Source organism: Myotis myotis, unplaced genomic scaffold, assembly GCF_014108235.1.
Source record: "Myotis myotis isolate mMyoMyo1 unplaced genomic scaffold, mMyoMyo1.p scaffold_m19_p_1, whole genome shotgun sequence".
Taxonomy (NCBI): Eukaryota; Metazoa; Chordata; class Mammalia; order Chiroptera; family Vespertilionidae; genus Myotis; species Myotis myotis.
Window position 1 is genome coordinate 220197501 of NW_023416313.1, and position 14303 is coordinate 220211803.

General features: G+C 49.4%; 1 protein-coding gene across 3 annotated transcripts in view; it reads right to left on the minus strand.

The window, feature by feature from the left end:
• Nucleotides 1-7902: 7902 nt before the first annotated feature.
• The window catches only part of EML1 (EMAP like 1), a 156718-nt gene continuing 150317 nt past the window's right edge, over nt 7903-14303 (minus strand). For all 3 annotated transcript variants that reach the window (XM_036317294.1, XM_036317285.1, XM_036317303.1), the window contains 5 exons: nt 13262-13359; nt 13077-13164; nt 11326-11421; nt 9988-10118; nt 7903-9419 (listed from right to left, as the gene is read on the minus strand). In XM_036317294.1, the coding sequence (XP_036173187.1) occupies nt 9294-9419; nt 9988-10118; nt 11326-11421; nt 13077-13164; nt 13262-13359 (539 nt within the window). In that variant the 3' untranslated portion in view covers nt 7903-9293. The remainder of the gene's footprint in view (nt 9420-9987; nt 10119-11325; nt 11422-13076; nt 13165-13261; nt 13360-14303) is intronic.

A 14303-nucleotide genomic window follows, 5' to 3' on the forward strand; every position in this document is an offset into this window, starting at 1 on the left:
CCCAGAGGAGAGGGAGCTGCTGACTCTGTGGGAGCCTATGCCCTTTCCCAGGAGCCCAGGACTCTGGGAAGGGATGCACCCCCACCCCAACCTCAAAAAGCGCCCCCCCCCCCCCCCCCAGTATCCCAGCCTCAGTCATCAGATCCCTGTATGGCGTGTGTGTGTGTGTGTGTGTGTGTGTGTGTGTGTGTGTGTATGGGGGAGGGGGGGAGGAGCAGTGGGGAAGGAGGGAGGGGGGAGGGGTGTCAGCCCTGGGGAAGAACTTCCTGGTCACTTCTCCCTGTTGGCTGTCTCACACTGGCCTCGGCCTTGGACACCCTGACAGCCAGGCCTTTGTGGGGGCCGATGGAACTCACTCCCACGTGGGGCTGGAAGGCCTGTTTTAAAAACAGTACATGTTTTTAAAATATAAACTTTAATTAGGGGCAGTGAGAAACAGAAAACACACTGATCTAAACTCAGTTGGCACACTTTCTGCGAAGGGCCAGGGAGTGCATGTCTTTGGCTTTCTGCAGGCCATTCAGCTTCTTTTCTAGCTATTCCACGGGGCCTTACAGTGTGACGGTTGCCACAGGCCACATGTAAATGAATGGACATGACTGTTCTCCAATAAATGTTGTTTATAAAAATAAGAGGCAGGCTGGATTGGGCCTGCAGGCCATTGTTTTGATCCGGGACCTAGAAGATCAAATGAAAAAAAAAAAAATCCCTCACAAAGCAGAGTAAAATAGGAGGAAATGGAAATTATCATTTTGACAAAATGAGACACGTAAGTGATAGATTCAAGGGGCCCAACTTCTCAATAATAGCAGTTCCAAAAGGGGTGAAGGAGCAGAAGCCATAATTGAGGACAAAATAGAGTTTTTAAGATAAAAGAACTCACCAGAAGATTGGGTGTTTTCCCCTAAGAGCAGGAACAAGACAGGTTACCTATCTCACCACTGCTTCTCCATGTTGTAATGGAGGCTCGTCAGGGCCATTAGGCAAGAAGACATCACGAATGGAAAGCAAGTAAAACTCTTATTTGCAGACGACATGACTTTGTATATAGACAATCCTAAGAAATCCAGTAAAGAACTATTTAAATAAATAAGTTCAGTAAGGTTGCAGGATTCACAATTAAGGTACAAAAATTAATCGCATTTCTAATCACTTGCTTTGAACCTCTGAAAATAAAATTAAAACAATTTTATTTACAGTAACTTCAAAAAAGAGTAAGATACTTAGGTATACATTTAACAAGAGAAGTGTAAGACTTATACACTGAAAATGACAAAATGTCATTGGAAGAAATTAAAAACCTAAATAAATGGAGAGACACCCTTTCATGAATTAAAGGGTTTAATATGGTTAAAATAAAAAGAGTCCCCACGTTGATCTACAGATTCCACACAATCCCTGTCAAAATCCTAGCTGCCTGTTTTTTGTGTTTGCAAAAATTGGCAAGCTGATCCTAAAATTCACTTGGAAATGCAAAGGATCCAGACCAGCCAAACAATTTGGAGAAAGAAAAACAAAATTGGAGGAGTCATATTTCCTGATTTCCAAATTTATTGAAAAAATGATAGTAATCAAGACAGTGTGATTGATGGAATGGAACTGGGAGTCCAGAAATAAGCCCTTACATTTATGGTTAATTGTGGTGTAACAAGGGTGCCAAGCTAATTCAGTGGAGGAAAGAATAGTTTTCAACAAATGGCGCTGGGACAACTAGATAGCCACATATTAAAAAAAAATGATGCTGGATCCCTCTTTACATCATATACAAACATTACCCCCAAGTGGATCATAGCCCCAAATATAACAGCTAAAACTATAAAGCCCTGACAAGAAAATATACGGGGTATGGCAAAAGTAGGTTTACAGTTGTTTGTATGGAAAATGATACAATAAACCTATATAATAAAAGGCTAATATGCAAATTGACCAAATGGTGGAACGACCCATCGCTATGATGTGCACTGACCACCAGAGGGCAGATGCTCAATGAAGGAGCTGCCCCCTGGTGGACAGTGTGCTCCCACAGGCGAGTGCAGCTGTGGTGGCGGGAGCCTCTCCTACCTCTGTGGCAGTCGGACATCCCCCGAGGGCTCTTGGACTGTGAGAGGGCGCAGGCCCGGCTGAGGGACCCCCTGAGTGCACGAATTTCATGCACCAGGCCTCTAGTTAATAAATAATAATACAAGAATAAACTCTGTGTTTTGTGGACTCACAGCTGTTGTCCTACTTTGGCCCACCCTGCATGTGGAAATCTTCATAACTTTGAGGTAGGCAAAGGCATCCCAGATATGACACCAAAAGCCCAAGCAACTAAAGAAATAACAGATAAATTGGACTTCATCAATGTAAAACACATTTGCTGGAAATAATATCATTAAAGCGAAAAGACAAACCACAGAATGGAGGGAAATATTTGCAAATTATATACCTGAAAAGGGAATCCAGAGTATATAATGAACTCTTACAACTCAATAATACAAATACAAGGAAGCCAGTTCAGAAGTGGGCAAAGGACCTGAATAACTTCTTCAGAGAAGATACGCCACTGACCCACAAGCACGTAACAAGATGCTCCGCATCATTGGCTGCCAGGGCAGCGCAAACCAAAACTACAGTGAGACGCCGCTTGACGCCCACGAGGTTGGCTGTTAATGTAATTCTACCTGAATTTCCCTTTGCCCTGGCACCTACATATAATTATGAGGATACCATGGCAGTTTTATTTCAATACATTTGAGGAGCCATGTGAAATGGATAATTTTTAAAAAACACAAATAGGTAGAAATGCTGGTAATAGAAATTGCAGTGAACCATAAACCAATGATTTTCAACCTTTCTCACCTCATCACACACCTAAACCAATTACTAAAATTCTGTGGCACGCCAAAAAAATATATTTTCTTGCCGATCTGACAAAAAAATAAGTATAATTTTTTGATTCATTCACACTGGACAGCGATTGTTGTACTGGCTGTTGTCAGTCTTTATTTGACAATCTTAGGGGAAAGAGGTTTATTGTATGTTTAAAAAATTCTTGCGGTACACCAGTGTGCCTGTCGTGGCACATCAGTTGAAAATCCCTGCCTAAAACCAAATTAATAGCTGGGGACCCCTGGATGGTGAGCGTTGGGAAGCCAGCCAGCTCTGGGACCAGCTTGGAGAAATGTTATGCACTGTGACTGCACCACCAAGCAGGCTCGCGGCAAAGACCGCAGGTAAACAAGGCCAGGAGCCCAGCAGGTGACCCTGCTCTGCCACCACTCAGTGAGTGGCCCTTGCTGAGCTTCTACATGGTAGACTTTGGTGTCACTGGGGCAGCTGGAGGTGGCCGGGGAGGGGTGGGGTGTTGCGGGGAGTGGCGTGGGTGGGAGAAATGAACATAGGATGAGAGTATTCATGGTTACCTCCTCACTCATATCACCCAGTGGATTTTCCTGTGCGATTTTATCTGAAGAAAGCTTTTGCTGCTAAAACAAAGTTTGAAAGTCAGATACCTCCCCCCTCCCACCCCCACAGCCCCCCAAGCTGCTTTCCCCTCTCATCTTTTGATAACATTCACCTGCCACAGTTCATCGGCTCTGCCTTGATGACTTCCTGGTCTGTTAGAATTTTGAAGTTAATAATGTGTAAGTTTTTCTCCTTTGACAAAACCACTGCTTAATTTGGAACATAATTTAAACTTGCTTTTCCCAAATGACCTAGAACTAGGCTAGTGGGCAGGGCTGCCGGGTTGGGGAGGCGGGTACAGTTTCTGCACGGCGCCCCACTCTCCTCTGAGAGTGATGAGGTTTACAGCCGTTAGGTAAAAATAGCTTCGAGCCGCTTCCGGCAGGAAGACACTTACAAAAGGAAAAAAGGATTCATTTGCTAAAAAAAGGAAAAGGCTCCCAAATTGCCACCATAATTTTGGAATTTATTTTTGCAAAATGTATCAGGGGGCAGGAAGATAATCTGTGCTCAATTCAGCCCGTCCACTTGCCCTGAGGAAGTAAACCGAACTTTAAAAAAGGCCCACTGGCTAGCTGTACCTCCTAAGAGCCACAACTCCTGCGGGGTGGCACCACGCAGCCCCCCTTTCTGGGTTCTGTAAACTGCTCCCCCCGCACCAAACTCCTTTAGTGGGGGAGTAGCCCCACAGCACTGCAATATCCCTTGTCCTTTACCCTTAAATTCTTCCCACACCTTTGTAAACAGCTGTAGACCTTTATTAAGCTCTCCTCAGACTACCCTGGTTAAATGTGCTATCTGGTTCCTACCAGGACCCTGACGGATACTGGTAAAATGTACGCATGACCCCTAAGTGCATTTACTCATTTAATCATAACAATGACCCGGCAGAAGTAAGTCACATTGCTTTAGAGATGAAATAAATGAGCTATAGTATAGTATAGCTGCTATACAGTTGCCCTAGATCAGTGGTTCTCAACCTTCCTAATGCTGCGACCCTTTAATACAGTTCCTCATGTTGTGGTGACCCCCAATTTCATTGTTACAAATTGAACATAATTAAAGCATAGTGATTAATCACAAAAACAATATGTAATTATGTATGTGTTTTCCGATGGTCTTAGGCGACCCCTGTGAAAGGGTCGTTCGACCCCCAAAGGGGTCGCGACCCACAGGTTGAGAACCGCTGCCCTAGATGGTTGGGCAGTCGGTTTGTCAGCAGACAGAAGGCTTGCAGCTTTGATCCCCTTGGGGTGCTGGGTGTGTTCGGGAGACAACCAATCGATGTGTCTCTCTCACACTGGTGTTTCTCTCTCTCTCTCCACCTTCTCCTGCCCTTCCATTCTGTCTGGAAAAAAAAAAGCCCACTGGACAAAGCAGTTCTTGGCAGTGCTGTGGGCAAAAGTGAAACAGTGAAGCAGGAAAAAATACTCAGGGTTGAGGGCAGAGGTTTAGGAATCTCATTCATTCATTCATTCATTCATTCATTCATTCATTCTCGTCCACTCAACACCTACTGGTCACCTGTCCACACCTGGTCCTGTGCAAAGAGCATTCATGCCTCAGGGAGCTGAGGGGCATGAGGGCTACACAAGGCTTACAATCCAATGTGGTCAGGGAAGCACAATGAGCAGGGACACAAAAGAGGGACCAGAACTCAAGGTTAGGTACTCAAGGAAGGCTTCCTGGAGGAAGCGACTTCTCAGCGGGGCTATGCATGTTGTGGCAGCTGGCAAGGAAATACGGGAGGAAGTGTGTTAGGACAGAGCGCGTGGAAAGACTGCATGGTGGCAGAGAGCAGACTTAGTGTCAGGACAGACAGCTCGGCAGCGGGAACAGAGCCGGTGTTGCAGGGACACAGCCCACCGAACAGGTCCTGTGTGCCACGTGAAGGAGTGCTCCCTGAGAGCCACTGCAGACTTTAACCAAGAGAGGGACATATTTTGAAAGCTCGCTCACTGCCAGCGAGGCCCGTGCAGCCAGGCCAGCTGTGATGGCGGCCGGCCAGGGCGGAGGCAGCCCAGATGGGTGCGGGGGGGCACATAGATGCAGGCAACAGTGAGTGTTGGGGAGGCAGAATGGTGCTGTGGTTAGTGAGAACTCAGGACCCGACTCCATAGGTTCCCATCCAACTTCCTCGCTGTGTGGCCCCTCAAAGTTCAGGGTCACGGTCAGAAGCCGTCTCCCGGGCTTGCTGGGAGGATGGAGGAGTCTCCGTGTGTCAGGCACTCAGTGGTGCCATGTGGGGTCACTGCTGCTAGTCCAGTCACCGTTACTGGCAGCCACTGATGTGGGCAGCGGGTCAGAGAGAGGGCGCGACGGATGCCCACGGTGCTGGTCTGGGCACTCGGGAGGACGGAGCGCAGATGTGGGGGAATAGGTGGGCGCAGTGGTTTGGGGCATGAGACTGAGGCTCCAGGGGGACAGCAGGGGTGAAGCTAAGGAAACCGAGTCAAATACAGGGATTTGGGCCTTAGACCTGCAGAGCACAGAGGGCTAAGCGACAGACAGGGAGGGTCTTTTTAACGGGAAAGAATTGAGCTGCCTAAACGCTGGTGGGAAGAGCCTGGGGAGAGCACGCTGAGGACAAATGCCCCCAGTAGGCGTGGCCTTTATGATGTTTCTTGCCATTATCATCACCATGAAAGGCCTGGACGAGGAGCCATGATATTAATCACAGCCACCTGTTTTGCCGCTAACAGGAGTTATTTATAACAAGGTTATAATGACATGAAAAAATTGCTTATAAAGTGATAAGAAAAAAACGATATAAAGCATTGTATATGCAATATGTCAACTATGGAAACACACCTAAAATGTATGTGTAGAGAACTATGCAGGGAGAGATGCCTGGAAGAAGTGGTGCTATTTCTGGGTGGTAGGGGTTGAGCAGGCTTCCTTCTGAATCTGCCAAAATGGGTGTATGTTAGCTTTTTCATTAAAAAGTCAAGTAAACTTTATTTTATAAAAGGAAACCAACTAGGGTGGCTAGGGGCTGCCCCTGCCGAGATCACCAGGACAAATCCTTGTTCTCCGAGGGCTTTAGTTTCTACACTATAGAAAGAGGGGGCTAAAGAAAAGGTTCCCCAACGTGTGTTTCTGGAGACTGTGCCTTCAGAGAGGCCCCAGAAAGGAAAGGCTGTGTAGTCAGGCTTTGGGAACTCTGTGTGCTCACAAATTCTGAGAAGATCCATCCCCCCGCCCCACACAAAAAAAAGCCCTGCTCAAACCTGTTTAACTGTCAAACACAAGGTCTATTAACACCCTGTGGAATGGTGTTCCAAGGAACACACTTTGGGAAACACTTCCCCAAGTTCCCCTGCAGCTCCACCATTCTACAAGGTATTCAGATAAACATCCTTCTGTGGGGCTGGCAGAGCAACTGGGGACCTGGGGGGAGGTGAGACTGTGATAGCTGCTTAGCTGCCCTCCTGGACCCCACATCCCCCCCACTAATGGCTGTCCTGAGCACCTGTGTCCTCCCAGCCTCTGCTCCCAGCTGATGCCTCCGTTCAGGTGTTGTCTCGGCCTGGGAAGGAGACACGGAGGAGGGAACATGCCAGAACAGGGAAAATCCTCTCCTTTTCCATCTCTGCAAACTGCAAATCTGAAAATGCTTTCATATCACCTAATGCCACGACCCCCAATGACTGATGTGAGGATGGGGCAACCTGAGGTGCCCCCAGCCCAGAGCTCTGGGATGCTGCCTGGCTCCTGCCCCAGTGGCCAGGGCCATTGCTTGTTATGCTAATGAGGGAGGGAGTGAATAATGAATACCCACAAGGCTAATCCTGGGCTGTTTAAAGAATTTCATTTAAATGCAGGCAAGTAGGAAGACAGCAATAATGGTTTACAATACCCCTTTTCTATTATTGAGTTTAAAAAATGGTGGAAGTATACAGAAATAAAAATAGATTTTATAAGTAAACTAGAGGCCCAGTGCACAGATTCCTGCACTGGTGGGGTCCCTCGGCCTGGCTTGTGGGGATCGGGCCAAAACTGTCTCTCCAACATCCCCCGAGGGGTCCCAGATTGCAAGAGGGTGCAGGCCAGGCTGAGGGACCCCATTGGTGCATGGATTCATGCACTGGGCCTCCGACATTCCCCAATGGGTCTGGGGTGCAGGTGAAGCAGATTCGGGACTGACAGTGCCCCAGCAGCAACCTAACCCATGGCCGATTCTGCGAGGAATCGGGCTCCCTCCTCTACCAGTTGAAGCGTCTGCCCCCTGGTGGTCATTGCATATCATAGCTACTAGTCAAATGGTTGGACAGTTCCTTAGGCTTTTATATATATAGATAATGGTTCCCCTTTCCTTCCCTGATATGGTTATTCCCTCAATTATTCATTTGAAAATGATTATTTTGTGACTCTGATGAATGTTTATATACCATATGCAAATTATAGTCCCCAGGTGAGGTAAAATATGAAACAGAATATAGTGTGAATCATAGCTAATTTTAAATATTTTAATTTATATACTTTCATGATTATAGGTCAATAAGAAATCCACTTTTCAGATTTTATTTCATTACAGAATATATCTGATAAGGATACATACAAACAGATTCACCTTTAACACATGTTCACTGGCGCCCTGTCCGCAGCAGCCGGGAGCTGTCTGTCATCACAACGCTTCGCAGTGTCGTGACCAATCGGCTGGCAGGACAGCCAGGGCTGAGTCCAGACAGCTCAACATTTACTTGCCTAGAACAAGTAAAAACCTTAATATTTGTTTTTAAAGTCTGCTTATTACTCTTCTATTTTAAAATCTGAGATACATTCCTCAATGTAAACAATACATTTCAGTCTACCTCACAATCGAAATGGATAAGGCCTTCTTGACAAATGGACGCCGCCTACGTTTTACTTATCAGAACGCAATCTCATTTCATCGCCAAGCGAGCCGGCCAGGCACACAAGACAGGGAAGAAGCTGCCTTGCGTACCTGGCAGAGCCTCCCAGACTCCCTGCTGCAGGTCTGTGGTATCTTTTTGACTTGGTCTACTTGGTCTTAAAATACAAATATACAATGTCCATAAGCATAAAATAGTAAAGCCTAGCCTTACGTATTTATTTTGAATCCCTAAAATCCTATACAAGTACAATACCATATCATGCCAATTAATATACAGAGGAAGGTGGCCAACTGTCTCCACTGATGGGGCAGGTGGACGGGGACCACAGGGGGTGCCATTCACGGGGGAGTCAGGGCTGACTGCGTTGGGCTCGGTGGGCAGTCTAGCTGCAACTCTGAAATGCCTGTATCCCCGGCTGAACCGTTAATCAACCCCCTTCCCACCCGCCTCCCAGAGGGAGAACTGAATGGAACCGTAGACAATGGAACCAAAGAAAGTCATAGCTGCATTTCCTGACTCAGCTGTGCAGTCGGTTCTTCCCTCTACTCAATCCGTGTGTCCCTTTAGGACCAATTAAGCAACAGTGATCGTGATTCAGTACCTCATTCTCATAAATACCGGCCTCGCAGGCTCCATGGTGAGCGAGTCAAGCCTACGTACAGTATCGGAAGGCATTCTGTGACCGTTTCGAAGAGTTCATAGAAAAGGTAGGAAGGATATACCGGTTAACCTGTTGATGTCGCCGTGCTGTAAACCTTGGCTTTTTTTTCTTTTTTTTACATTACATGTGTTTTATATATTGTACAACAGAGAAACCTGAACTGCTGATCCGACGTGGCGCTCACTGATCCACTACGCTAAGGTAACCGGTACAGGGAGTGGTTTTCCTGAGGTTTGTGAGAACTTTTCAAACAAAACAGAAATCACAGTGACCGAGTAACCGAGTCCGTGCCTCGGGGCCTGCGCTGCCCCGGGTCCCCGCCGGCACTAAATGACCCGCCACTGCATGATGCTGGTGTCTTTGCCGCCCGTGGAGATGAGGTGGCTGTCATCACAGAGGAAGTCAACGTTGGTGACGTGACTGCTGTGCCCACTGTACACGTGGCTGGGGGCCTGGGAAGAAGACAGGGAGGGAGCTCAACGCAAAGCGCATGATCTGATGATCTGGAGCCGACGGTGTGGGAATTCTGCGTGCGTTCCCGCATTCCTGCATCTCCCCTCACTCGGCTGTGCTCCTTTGTGCCATGCTCTGCACAGCTCAGGCGGGACCCAGACACAACCACTGGGGGACAGACAGGGGCAAGGGACTGTCCTGGGTGGACACATTCAACCCCAGAGATGCCAGCGGTGGAGGGTGAGGGGTGTCCTGCTGAAGGAGGGTCAGGAAAGGGAAGGGCCAGGAAGGGCAAGCTGGGCAGAGGTGCTGGCTCAGCACAGCAGGGCTGCAGCAGAGGGGTTGTGGTGGAGGGGAGAGGAGTAGGACCCACCAAGGAAGCCACAGAGGTAGCGGAGCCAGGTCTAAGGGCTTCCTGGAGGGCAGGGGGAGCCCCTGAAGTGCTCAAGGGCAGCGGTGACAGGGCCAGGTCTGCACCTGTGATCGGTGGCATGCACTCATGGGCCTTTCTATGTAAGTGCCAAGCGCATCCCACGAGGGGTGAGGTTTGTGAAGACCGGTCCTTACCCTGAACTGCGAACAAGGGTAAGAAAAGAGGTGCACTTTGCCGAAGTCATCGCCCGTCGACAGGACTTTCTTCTCGTGGGCGCGACAGACAGCATTGATGTCGGTCCCGTCCGAGCCTTCGGGCCACACTCCTAAAACGAAGACCACAGACAGCATGGGAAATACCAGAAACACCGGCCACTGCATGGGGACTGCTTTAAACTCTCACCAAAGTAAAATCGCCCACATCGTGGGCTTAGACCAGGACCAAGAGAGCGCTCTGTCTGGTTCTGGCCTCTCCCAGTTCCTGTGAGCGGCTCACTCCAGGCCTCCCAAGAACCCCTTCAAGGCTCAGCCCTGCTCTGTGGCAGGACAGGAGCAACAACAGGCTTGCTGGGCTCCTGCCTTTTGGGGGCCCCTTCTTTTTTGTCCTTTTTTGTGGGGGAGGCTTCTTGACAATACAGAACAAAGTGCGCCAGAAACCCTGCTTCTGGACACAATGCCTTTCTTTTGTCCCCAAGTGTCTGATGGGAAGCTGACTAGTCGTCAAGCATGCAGTTTCCTAACTTTTCTTTTTTCCAGGCAACTCTTTATATATGAAAGTCTCTCCCAAGAACTTTCTAACCCTGAGTCTGAGTGTGCCTTTCAGACATTTCTTGGGGTCAGCTCTTTGTGGCTGCTGCTTGCTGACACTGGGCAGGTGTCGTGTCTGCCTGCCGTGGGCCGGGGGAGGCAGCAGCTCTGGCTCTGGTGGGCTGGAAGCGTGGTCTGGGGGTGGTGTCTCCTGACCACTGCTCCAGGAAACCCCTTTGGTCCCAGTCACTTCGGCTCTGAGAGCTGTGTGTGCATCAGTTTCTCAGCTGGAAGTTCTGTGGTAAACCCAGGGGTCCTCGCTTTTAATACCAGAAAATGGTAAAATGCCAGCTCTAAGGAGATTTGTGAAATTCTCACCAAATGACCTATAGTCTTGCAGAAAGAGGTTATAAATACTGTATTGTGGCAATTTAATTTAGATCATTTATGAATATATTCCTAATCTGAATTTATAAGTGAAAATTCGAGTTTAAGGACCAAGAAGGTAGAGTAATAACTAACAAAGGACGAGTGAACTGACGGAGTGCTGTCTGCTCATCTACCAGGGAACTCGGCACAACCTTCACACACTAGGAAAGGGTGGACACCATGTCCTGGCTCCTCTCGCCCGGCCCTCCCGGAGCTGCAGGGACTGGGTCCTGCGGCCTCACAGAGCGGCTCAGCACGCTGACGAAACTGGCGACTCTGAGGCTTCCTGACCGTTAGGGGAATATTCTGAAAGTGGACACACTTACATTGAACCGTGTGAAAGCTGCGGAAACTTACCAAAGACATGGAATCCCAAAGTGCAGGTGTATGTAGCCCATTCGATGTCTCTTGTAGTTTCCACACTGACGACTTGCTTGCATGCGGAGGGAACCCCTGGAAAAAGCAAACGCAGGTGTGGTGACACCTGAGCAAAAGCCCCCTCTCTTCCTGGGGTGAGGCAGGGCCCACAGGGAAGGGACCGGATCCACCTCCCAGCCCAGGGGAATCGCACTCCTGGCCGGCACTGAGCCCAGCCTGGGGCCTGCGAGGGGCCCACCTCTTCCTCACAGTCTTCCCACCTCCCTCCCTGGGTCTGTTTCCCCCAGTCTGGCTTCTCTTCTCTTTGACCATCCTCTGGCTCCTAGGCCTCCACCTGCTCCTGTGCCCCCTGGAGCCCTGAACACAACTTGAGCTCCCTATCTCTCCCCCTCCCCACATACAAGCGCGCACACGTGCGTGCGCGTGCACGCGCGCGCGCGCGCACACACACACACACACACACACACACCAATCCTTTTAACCCCAAGCTTATGAAAACCAGTTGACCAAGTACCTATGGCCTCCCAGGTGAGTGGTTTGTTCCCCAAATGAGCTCTTACTAGTGAAGTGTGAGACTGTCTGAGAAGAGTCTAGACCAGGGGTCCTCAAACTACGGCCCGCGGGCCACATGCAAATACAAATATTTTATTTGTTCCCGTTTTGTTTTTTTACTTCAAAATAAGATATGTGCAGTATGCACAGGAATTTGTTCATATATTTTTTTTAAAACTATAGTCTGGCCCTCCAACGGTCTGAGGGACAGTGAACTGGGCCCCTGTTTAAAAAGTTTGAGGACCCCTGGTCTAGACCCCGGGCCTGTCTCTGAAAACCTTCCCCTGTTTCTGCCCTGCACAAGGCAGGACCTTGGAGAGGGCAGGAGGGCTGCCCTTGGCTGCCTGCCCTGCTGGAGGGGGCAGGGTCCTGGCCCAGGAATTTCCTTCCCTCCACCTCCAGCTGCCCTGCCTGTCCGGGCTCATTAACAACTGGGTGATCACCCCTCCCCCCGCCACCTGCTTGCTGGCTTTGATGCCTATGGCCTCGTGTCTGGGCCCGGATTTCCTTGTTTACAAAAGGGGATGAGCCTGCAAGTGCTGTGGCTCCTGGAGGAGATGGAGGTCAGAGCCGCACACTTCTCAGTGCCTTCCAGCAGGTGGAGCCCAGGCCCTCATGCTCTGTGCGACCCCCCCCCCCCCCCCCCCCCCCCGCCGTGTTTAGCCAGAGCTGGGCATGCGGCAGGTGCTTGGCAAGTGTTTGCAGAAGCAGAGCACGGCATGCACCATGTGCTCAGTAAGTGCCAGCCATTATGACCCTCACCACTCCCAGGTCCTGCCTGGGCACAGACACCGGCCAGAGGGGTTGGGAGAGGAGGAGGGGTCCCAGGGGGCTGCTGTCACCCAGGCGGGAGAGGCTTCATGGTCTGCCTCGGGGATGATGTCCCCACGGGGTCCCTCTCACTGTGACGGCTCTGACCCCACTCTCTTCTGCCACAGCTGCCCCCTCCGGCTTCTCTGTGCAGAGCCTGGCCTTCTCCTTCCCGGGGCCCTTATCTCCTCGACAGGACCGTGGTCGGCCCGGTCTCGGGCATCTCAGCGTTGGGAAGGACTTGCGAGGGGCCCAGCCCACCTCCTGTTTCCCAGAGGACAGAGCCGAGGCCCGAGGTGTACGGGAAGCGGGCTTGGCAGGAGGCCAGCTTTGGTCTCAGAGGAAACGGAACCCTGGGTGCTACTCACAGTATAGGATTTCGTAGTCTCCAGAATTTGACACGAGGAACTGTGAGTTTACAGACCAGTCCAGGTGAGTAATAAAGCTGGAATGGCCCTGGGAGAGAAACACAGCCTATGAGGTTCCCTCGTCTGATGAGCCCCTAACCAACAGTAATGACCCCCGACACGGGCATGAGAAATCGCGGGCTTACCGAGCATTTGCCGACTCGCGTGTACTTCCGCCCATTGTCACTGACTCCGTAGATATAGATACAGTTGTCATGGGAGCCTATTGCTAAGAAATTCCCGTCTACAAAGATATGGCAGATGATAATTCAATTATTAAAAATAAACACTTGATCAATTATAAGGGGTAATGCTAGGTGCCATCACAGATTTAGAAAACGGCCAGATTAATGAGTTATTTCAAAGAGAAAAGTGCGCGTGAATGACTCCTCTCCCACTTCCAGGACTACCTTTTGGAAATCGCACCTGGCCAGTCCCTCTGCCTATAACACCCCTCCCCCGCAGAAGCGGAGGCACCGAGGCTCAGTTTGTAAGTGGGGCCACAAGGCCCTCCAGGATGTAGCCACTCATTCTTCACGGAGCTGCAGGGTCTCAGGCCTCTGAACACCGCCTCCTCCCCGGCCTGGGCGGCCCTTCCCGCCTCATCTCTGTGCACACTGCCCGCCTCTGCCTGATTATTGAAAAGATAAAGTTGACAAATCTGTAACTAGGTTGACCAAGAAAAAAGGAGAGAAAACACAAGTTACCAGATTCAAGAACGAAAGAAGAGACTTCACTACCAAACTCAGAAAAATGAAAAGGATTAAAAACAAATGTTATGAAAAACTTTATGCCAATAAATTAGACAACTCAGATGTAAAAATCACCAAAACCGACTTAAGAAAAAACAAAACATTTGAATAGATCTATAAGAAGCTGAGAAATTAAATTAGAAATTAAAAACCTTCCTACAAAGAAAAGCCCTGATAGCTCACTGAATTCACACGAATTCTATCTAATCCTATATAATGAGAGGGCTATGCTAATTAGCCCAGATATGCTAATTAGTCATGACCAGATATGCTAATTAGCAAGGACCAGTATGCAAATTGACCATCATTCCAACACACAAGATGGCTGCCCCATGTGGTCAAAGATGGCTGCCCCATGTGGCCACAAGATGGCTGCCACAAGATGGCTGGCAGGGTAAGGCAGTTGGGGGCTATTGGGCCGGCAGGGGAACAGTCA